Source organism: Apaloderma vittatum, unplaced genomic scaffold (assembly GCF_000703405.1).
Source record: "Apaloderma vittatum isolate BGI_N311 unplaced genomic scaffold, ASM70340v1 scaffold18613, whole genome shotgun sequence".
Taxonomy (NCBI): Eukaryota; Metazoa; Chordata; class Aves; order Trogoniformes; family Trogonidae; genus Apaloderma; species Apaloderma vittatum.
This window is the reverse complement of record NW_009709993.1, coordinates 1-9,694: the sequence shown is the minus strand read 5'-3', so window position 1 is coordinate 9,694 and position 9,694 is coordinate 1. Positions and strand designations below refer to the sequence as shown.

The window sequence follows — 9,694 nt, the reverse complement described above, 5'->3', positions numbered from 1 at the left end:
CAAAAGTAGAATTAAGAGCCTGGGCTGGGCAGTTTGAAAGTTAGAGATTGTTTTTTGTTGTATGCCAGACCTGAGCTTATTCCTCCTTTTTCATTTCCTGCTGGTTCTGTAACAATGACGATATAGTTGGAATCAGCTATTACTTATAACCTAGAGGATTTTCTGTTTCAATAAGATCCTGAGTGTATGTCCTGAGAGAGATGAAGAAAGGACCAGAAAGTGGAGCCTGTCCCCTTGCTGCTCCAGGCAATTTAGTGGAGTCAAATCCAGAAAGTAACAGCAGCAATGGAGCCTCAGCAAACGAGAAAGACATGCTTTCCTCTCCTGGAGAACTGGAAAACGCACAGCTGAAACCCAACAGAGAAACGCCCAGAAAAAAGCTCTGTGGCTATTTAAATAAGCTGGGCATCAAGGGACCGATCAAGACCTGGAAGTCTCGCTGGTTCTTTTATGATGAAAACAAATGTCATTTACTGTACTACAGAACTGCACAGGACATCAACCCTTTAGGGTTTATCGATCTCTCCGGCGCCAGCTTCGACTGCAAAGTTGAAAATGGGGAAGGAGTTTTTGAGATCAGAACACCAAGCAGAGTTTTTACCTTGAAGGTAAGGGGTGGCATCTTCTTGTGGGGGCCGTTAGGAAACATCCCCAGTCAGGACAGACACATCTCTGCTCAGATACCTCTGAGCCTGAGTTTAATTTTATTCCTCTTATTGGCGACTGTTACCATTTGAACTTGAATTAGTTGTATTGTTCTGGCAAGTCTGGGACTCCATTACCTCTGAGATGGCTAATGTTTAACAGGATAGGAGTAAAAGCCGAACTGGGTGCTGAATTAGTCATTGAGGAGTCCTGCAGTCCACATGTACTTTGATGAATAGAAATGAGCTTCTCTTTCTAAAACAGTTGCTCCAGCAGGAACCTTTGCTAGATTTTTATCTCTGTGAAAATTGCTATTAAGAATCTGTGTGGATGATTCCTGGCTAAAATAATTGCAACATTTCTGGTTAGCCTTGGAGCATAGTAAACAAAAATACCTTCAAAAATTAGGGCAGCAGTCTGCTGAGGTTCTGTTCATGAGGGTCTGCTGAAGATTTACTCTGTCCTCACCAACCAGTGTTGGGACTGGAGGTTATAGCATAGGCTTGACACAGCTCACCTTTATTTCTGCTGACTTGGACAGTGCAGTGGTGGTCAGCCCCTCAGGAAGTGTCTCATGATGATGAGATGACTCCCCTCTCCATCCTGTTTTGTGTTGTGTTAGGCAATTAGCAGACAGGCGATGATGTACTGGCTGCAGCAGCTACAAATGAGACGTTGGGAATTTTGCAACACTCAGAGCAGATTTCCTGCGGGCAGCTCCCAGCTGGTGAATGAGCCTCTGACTGCTGAAACAAGTAGGTGTCACATATGTCTGCGTCTCTTTTGCTTTCAGCCCCCTGTCCCTGTGATGAATGGTGCTTCTCATGTGTAAGTGGGCGGGGGTTTTGGCCAGGTTTTTAAATGCAGCAGGTGCCAGCTATCAGTGCTTGGTTGATGTTTGGAACTTGCAGCCTTATTATGGATGAATGTGAATAGACTGGTCCACCGTATGTGGCTGGAGATACTCAAGTATCTTATGATCATAAATTCCCTCTTGATTTTCCTCATGCGTGTGAAGGATGCACATTTGGTATACCCCTTCTTCTTGTGAGGCCTATGAAACTTCCAGCAAGCCAGTTTTTTGGGTTTTTTTTCAGCAGTAGTGTGATGGAGATGTGCATTCCTAGCAGTCAGGGGAGGGCACAAGCAGGGTCTCCACCTGGTATGACCAGATGCACATTTTATTTGAAACAATTAACCCTCTCCATAGTAAGTGTCTGCTCTGAGAGGTTCTAGGTACCTTGGCGTTTTGCTATGGCAGGCAATAATTCAGTACAAACTGTGTTTGTGGAGTGTTACCTGCCTGTTAAAACTATCAAACACTGTTTGGGGTGGGGCAAGAGAAAAGCAACAGTTCCCTTCCTTATTCCTTTAGGCAGTTTAAGTTTGATTGTTTAGGGTTAGTCATCCACATATACCACTCAAGCCACTTGATTGTCCTTGTACAGATGACTCTATTTGTAGATAGAACCTTCTGTAATTTGACCTCAAACTAAGGAAACCTGGCCAGCTGAACGTGGAACATACACCTGTAGTAAAATATGGCTCTTATGTTGCATGAAGGAGTGAAGGTCCGATGAAATTCTGTCTTGGTCACTTGCTTCTGTGTCCTGGTTTGTTTTTACATAGATGTTGACAATGAGGACTTTCTGCCTCCAGTGAAAACACCAACAGAGGCAGTGGGTTTAAAGGCAGCATCTTTGCCTGCACCTCAGACATCTACTGCTCTTCCGAACATCTCCCTGAAACACCCTTGGACAGAGATACAGTAAGTGCCTGAGGAGAGCTGCAGTGGGTTGACACGCAGCCTGCTGCTTTGTGCCTTCCTTGCCTGTCACGTAGTGTGTGAAATGGGTCTCTTGCCCAGGTGGAAGAGCCACAAAGCAGCTTTTTGAAGGATGTTCCAGGCAAAAGTAAACTTCCTGCCAGAGAATTTTTCACACTCTCCTGTTCCAGTGCATTTCACATCATCTAGCTCACCTAGTAAAGGCCCCAGTCGCAGGCCTAGGGCTTGGTTAAGCTTTCTCTAGTGTAGGTGGTGTTTTGCATCTGCACATCACAGCTTGGAAGGGTACTGTGCTCTATAGCCCGTTAGCACTTTCTCATGGTTTCAAAGGACCTTGAATGTGGTGCATTCTCTAAAGCAAGAACTCCAAGCAAAAGGTACTTGAGCCTGTACAGCCTGACACTGCGCAGCTTGTTATGCTTGCTCAGTGTAAAGTGTGTGAATATTCCCACTGCCTACAGTGAAGCTGCCGTCTGCAGTTGCAATGAGTAGCTCCGTCAGGGCTACGAGTTACAAACTTTGGGCAGTTACAGTTTGACAAAGACAACCACGATCAGTATCTCCTGAAGTGTGCCCTAGTCCCTTATTTACTTATCACCAAAAATGTGTAAGTGGCCACAGGTATGGTAGATAGCCTGTCACCTACCAAATGTTTTTGGTGAGGAGATTGGCTGTAGCTTTTTACCACCACAACTGTGGCTACAACTGATACTTGTAGGAAGAACAAAGTGGATCAGAGTCAGCTGTACTATTTTGCTGGCTATGCATTCTCTCCTCCTCGTTTTGATTAAAAATAATATCATCATCTCTCCTACCCCCTCCCCAGCGTTGTTTTTGCTGTCTTGAATAACAGTTGCTTCTTCCCAGCTTCAAATTATATTGCTTCCCTGGTTCTGTGAACATTTCTTCAGGCTCTATGACTGTCACACCGGGTTGTCATTAGAGTGGCATATCTGATTTCAGTGAAGTTCATCAGATCCCTGAGCTGCTGCTGTCTCAGAGGAAAACCAAAGTGCAGCATGAGGTAGAGGAAAGAAGAAAAGTTGCATTGGATGAGTGCAAACTGCACACTACAGGGAATGCATGTCTGCTGATCTTATGTGCCAATATAATCTCTGAGGTCAGAAATGCCCCCTGTTCTGCTGTGGAGCCTTTAGAGTAACAAGGCAAAAGGAGAACAGTATCTAAATGCCAACTTCAGTTACAGTTAGGAAGTAGCTGGCAGTGAGTCTTCTGTCTTCTGTAGATTTCAAAACAAGGGACTTGTTTTTGTATTTTTTTTTTAGTTGATGGACAACACAGGAAGAAAAGGGAAAAGACCTGTATAGAGGCAGACAGCTGTCTCACTTTCCTGCATAGGTGGTATGGAAGAAACTTGTGCATTTGTGGTTCTGCATGATGCTGTAAAGTCACTTCTTAGTGCCTCTGGCAATACCTGAAAACAGCAGCTGTAACAAACTGTATGTGGGTCTGGTTGCAGTTTTGTTCCTGAATTTCTTTATTGCATTGAAGTCTACTGAGTTTGTTGTGGCAAGGTTATTAAAAGTGGTTCAAAGCACAGGACGTCGCTGCTTCATATGTCATCATTGTGTGATCACTGTGGCAGCTTTTGCTGTGCTGTAGATAGCTGAGCTTTCCTTGACACCTGGGGATTTCCACAGTGAGCTAAGGGGAGCAAATGAGGGAGAAAAGGAAGAAGGATGAGAAGGACAGAGACATGGGGTAGGGAGGAATGTGGTTGGTCTGTTGTTACCTTTGATCCCTCTGTCACGCCTGTTGCATTTATGTGTGGGGTTCAAGCACACGGGAGGAGATTTCCAGCTGATTTACATTGCTGTGGTGATGCTGATTTTGTGGCATCTTACTGATTGATTTACACCAGGTACAACATTGCTCCCATCAGATCCACCAGTGCTGTGAGCAGTTCGTTTTCGCAGCCTATGAAGGAGCTAGGTTTTAGGAGGAGGGCTAGGATGTGAGGAGAGGTAAGGCACTGAACAGTTTGAATATGCATTGACTGCAGCAATCATGACTTCTGTTCTCTAGACTGTCTTGATCTCTTGTTGTTTCAGAAACACTGTCTACAGTATCTGTGGCTCCAGGCACCTCTGGGGGAACAATGGGAACGTCTTTAGCTTCACTGAATTCCAGGAGCATTCTGAGAACCCGAATGAGGAGCAAGAGGCAGAAGTGGAGACAGGGTGTGCAGGTAGTTGTTCCTGAGTTGTGTGAGCTGATCTTAGTACGATGCCTTCTAGCAGGGAGTCAGACTTAGCAGGAAAAGGAGGGAGAGAGTGGCAAGCCATCACGGGACATAAAAACTCGTATCCCATTGCTTAAGGTCCCTTCCTGTGTTGTTGGCACAGGAATGACTCTTTTGACTGTACTTCAGGCTGGATCTGTCTGTCTCCTACCTCTGGAACCTCCTGCGGACGCAAAAGTAGCATCAATGGTGCCAGCCCACACTGCTATTTCTTTGAGGTAGAAGTTAAGTTGCTGCATGGTCACAGGTGAAGCTCAGCAGCTCCACTGCATGCTTGGAAAGTTACCTCCACATTGGTGACTTGCATTTGTGGTGTGCAAGATAGGTGGGATGCAGGGTGGATTAACAGGCACTGTAAAACATCCCAGCCTTGTTTGTTCTGGAAGTACTTGTGGCTGATCCCTACTGTCTGTACTTCAACCCTGTGGAGATCCAAGCACATCAGTTTTCTTTGTTCTGTGTGTCAATTTTCTCTGTTACGCTGTTATGAGTACCCTCACTGCAATATGCAAGAGTCTGTAGTGGCAACCCAATTCTGTGTAAATTAACCCTATTTCTCTTCAGTTAAGGAGGGGACCCCAGAGGATGGTAAGATGGAGCCCAGGCTGAACTGGGTTAGGAAAGCCAGGTGGATGACCAGTGGCTTCCCAGGCTTGCCTGAAGAACTGTCCAGGGAGAGGAACACGATGGATAAAGTGAGTGTCCTACAGCAACAGATCTTGACACTTAAAGAGGAAGTCAAGTCACAGAAGGTGAGTGTGGTGACGAGTCTGCTGCCTGTAAGGGCAGGGCCCTGAGGCTAGTCACAGGGACTCACTTAGACCTGGTGCTGGGCTGAGAAGTGCTCAGCAAGCTCTCACTGGGGACCTGTTGAAACTCCTGGTGTTGAAGCTCCTTTTTGTATGTGCCTGATTGTGCCCAGCATAAGGGAGAATGGACTGTCCTTCAGCCGTTGCTAAGAAGTGCAGCTGGCAGATGGACTGGAAGAGAGAGGGAAAACAAATCAAAATGTGCTTTGCAGGTATCTTGCTCATGTGTCTCTGTTGCTCAGTGAACATACGAAGTACAGTCCTGAATAAGTACTGTGACACTGGCCCAGACTGCCAGGTTGAGTCATGCTCTTAACATCAGGACGTTTTGGGCAGTCGTCCAGCATTTAGAGGTGATTTATCTGTGTAAGTCAGTGCACAGAGTCACTGCAAGGGCTGTCTCTCCGGAATGGTACTGTGCTTGTTCACAAGCACAGAGCAATGCCAGGCTCTCCACTGGTGATGCTGGTAGCTCTTTCAGGAGAAGAGGCGGGAGAGCCAGGTCCCATGGTGGGCAATCAGTTATGTCTTTGATTTGCTTCCCTAAGAGGCTGAGATGGCAGAGCCTGAATCAGCAATGTATTGCTGAGGCAAGCTTTTGTTTCTTCAGGTGGGATGGAGTGAGGGAGCTCTATGGCATAGGGAAGGTTAAAATGAACACAGCAGTTTCCTTCCTGTAGTACAGGTAGATGCAGACCTCATTATTTCCCTCCCTCCCATTTTACCACACTGCTGACCAGATCTCCCGCTTCTCCGGTCTGTGCTGGGCCTCCCAGGAACGATGACTGTAGCAAAGCCAGAATTCAGACAATGTGAGCAGCAGCTTGTCTGTTAGCAGTCCACCTAAAGTCATCTGTGGGCTGCTGCAGAGGTCGTTCAGGCCCAGCTTTGAAACCAGAGCTTCTCTACTGGAGAGGCACTGCTGTGATTTCAAGGTTATTGCATTGAGTTTTGCTTCTGATACAAGTACATTTCAAGACTCTGAGGACTTCTCATTGTTCATTACTTGTTGGGTCTGTTCTGTCTGTGCTGCCGTTGCCCTGGGCAGCACTGTGATGTGATGACTTTGCATTCCCTTTCCAGGAGCTGGTTAAACTTCTACACAAAGCTCTGGAGGCAGCCCAGCAGGAGAAACGAGTATCTAGCATGTATCTCACTGCAGCAGAAGATAAGGACAGGCTGGAGTTAGTGCGCCACAAAGTGAGACAAATTGCAGATCTCACCAGTCGACTGGAAGTTCTTGAGCAAGAGAAGAAGGAACTGGAGCAGCTGCTGACTCTGAGGGACAGCCACATCCAGGAACTCAAGGAGCATGTGCAGCTTCTGATGGAGAAGAACCATGCCAAACAGGAAGTCATCATGGCCTTGACAGAGCAGATGGCCCGAGAGCAAACTGACCCCCTGCAAGAAGCCAATGCCATCACTGCAGAAACACTGTATAAGCAACAGGAGGAGATTGAGCACCTGAAGGTGGGTGAGATGGCAGGGGTCATCTGGGGGCTCCCATTTCTGTGCTCTTTGTTTCAGTGGGAGGGTATTCCCTGAGGGAAGCACCGAATATACTTCTGCTGGTTGCCTCATCTGTCTCCAACACAGAGACAAGCTAGAAGATGCTCACCTGCTCCCAGCAGGGTGCTCAAAAGCATCCTGGTCAGTTTCAGCTCCAGCTCCAGCTCAGAGCTTGTTTTGTTTGACTTCTTGTTACCATTCAGTGCCTGCCTCTTTCTTCAGTCTTCTGTTTCACAGCTGCAGTCTCACTTGCTGCCTTAACTAGCTGTGTTCTGCTGTGTTTCCCTCTTGCAAACAATTTCCCAATACATCCTGGTTCTTTCGAATCCAGCTTGTCGTACATTGCTCTATGTGCAGTTGTAATGACCAGTGAGCGTGGGATGGAGAATTGCCAAAAGAGACACTTGGTTCATTGTGTAAGAGTGTGTGTTTTTGCTGCCAGCCATGAGGCTGAAATTTGTGCCAGTTTTTAAAAAGATAGAACAAAAGACACACATTCTCCTTACTACTTAGGTGCTTCTCAAGCTTTGTATCACCCAGATGTCTCTGTGTTTTCTAAGGATGTACATGCCCTCCACTTACATTTTCCAATATCTTGTCTATGCATGACACTCCTATTTAGTGTTGTACCTTGATTTCGTTTGTAGGCAATACTTGTCCGTGAGAGTCCTGTCTTCTCAGAGAACAAAATTGTTGAGATATTTTCTTATCCTTAACATAATCCACACTTAAGGTCCCTGAAATGGGAGTGGATTCCAAGCCCATCAAGAACTGACCTGTGTGACTGTTTTGCTTCATGGCAGGATGATATTGATGCATATAAAACCCAAAATCAATTTCTCAACTCAGAGATCCACCAGGTTACTCGACTCTGGACGAGTGTTGCTGAGAATGAAAAAGCCCTTCTAATGAAGGTAAGGCAAAGTGACTTTTTTTTCCTTGTAAGAGCTGCTATGAATTTCTTTCTGAAGTCAGCACCGGAATGGATTTTGGTCCAAACCACACCACGAATAAGATTTCTTAGCAATGTGTTTATTTTTAGTATGACCTTTTTTTCCTGCTTTATTCCCAAATTGGACACAATCATTTTCATTCTTCAATAAAAGTAAAATACCTGCAAAGCTCAATCTTAAGGATGCTGAAACTTAAACCAAATTTCTGCATTCCAGCTATATTTTTGGATACAAGTTAAAAAGAAACATTATATGTAAGGAATCAGAAAATCTTCCTGAAGAGTGACAGATTAACTGAGCCCTGGCTCCATCTAGTCTTAATTTCTCTGCCAGTCTTGGCACTGCCAGACTGCAGCTCTCTCAGGTCTTGCAGCTAGACCAGAGATCTTGTTTTCTTAAGCTCTGCTTTTATTTATAGTCTTGTAAGTGTGCATAACCTGGTTACTGTCAACTTGTGTAATCCTGCCTTCTCATCCTGAACCACTTCCCTGGGCTGGGGGTCTGTGCTGGCAGTTATTACTGGCTTTTCCCTGGGTTTTACTTCGCTGGGTTTTTGTTGGCGCGGGATTCACGGACGCTGCTGACGATCATTATGATCAAGCAAATGCCATTTTATTGCAAGCAGGCACACAAATTTATATGTCTTAGCAAGAAGCACTATTTGTGGGTTACAAACAAGAGACCAGACTATGCAGCCAGGGTTGTTATTAGCTCATGTGCTCCTTCAGTCACTCTTATCACACAGGGAGAGCAGATTTTCCCAGGTCTGTTTTGATCACACTCTCCTGTGCACTCCCAGGCACATCTTGTGTACGAGAAGCCTCTTATCTGTCCATTCTCACGAGCAAACTCCCCACATGAGCTGTACTTGGCTGGTCAGGGTCTCTTTTGATTACTCGCAGGCAAGAGTTGTGTACATGTTTAGAAAAGAGCTCAAGGACAAAAGTCTTAATTCTGCAACACAGTGCAGCCAGCACAGCTAACTGTAAAGTGTATCCACAGGTTTTAAGGTCTGTCTCCACAGTCTTGGATTCTGGAACCAGGCAAAAGCTGCTTCTGAAGTGTTATTGCCATTCTTACATCTGTTTGCTTTCTAGTCCTTTGAAACCCTGCCTACCTCCTAACTTACTGCCTTTCCTTGGTCCTGAAACTGCTGTCACCTTCAGAAAGGAAGTAGTCAAACCAAAATGCTCAGTGTGAGGCAAAATGACAGTACAACAGTAACCTGTGCTCCTCTCTATCCCCTCTATATGCAGCCTAATTCTCTCTATGGTTTCTGTTTCGTTTTTGTTTTCAACTGCTGCTTCCTACTGAACAGGAATCTTCATTGAGCTTCCTTTGAAACATTGGGTGAGTCTTGTCACCTCTGTGGCCTCTGTTCCCAATTTGTGGAGTAGGGATAGTCCTAATTCCTTTTTTCTGCTCTGTGTGCCCAGGAGTCTGATGGTGGCAGGGACTCTCCTGATGTTTGAACTTAGTTGGGCTTCTTGTGCTTGACCAGTGTCATGGGACTGGGGTCACTCAGGGGCACATGATCACCTTGTCTGTGGTGCTGTTGTGTATCCTGAAAATGGCATGGTCATAGTTCAGTCCCAGGAGCTGTGTGTTTGGCAGGATACAGATCAGTGTAGGGTAGAGAACTTGTCTGAGGAGCAGGGAAAAAGCTTGCAGAGAAGTGGAGGTTCTTTGGTTGTGTCCTGAGTCAAGCCGGCTGGGATACGGCCATCGC

The 9,694-nt window shown here is 45.8% G+C and overlaps 1 protein-coding gene across 1 annotated transcript; it reads left to right on the top strand.

The window, feature by feature from the left end:
* Window positions 1–200: 200 nt before the first annotated feature.
* Window positions 201–7,926, top strand: LOC104268101 (TBC1 domain family member 2A-like; the record flags this gene model as incomplete). Its single annotated transcript, XM_009867153.1, has 7 exons — window positions 201–608; window positions 1,268–1,400; window positions 2,275–2,413; window positions 4,504–4,640; window positions 5,259–5,446; window positions 6,587–6,973; window positions 7,816–7,926. Coding segments are annotated over exons 1-7 (1,503 nt in total), but the record flags the coding sequence as incomplete, so codon positions are not given.
* Window positions 7,927–9,694: the final 1,768 nt, after the last annotated feature.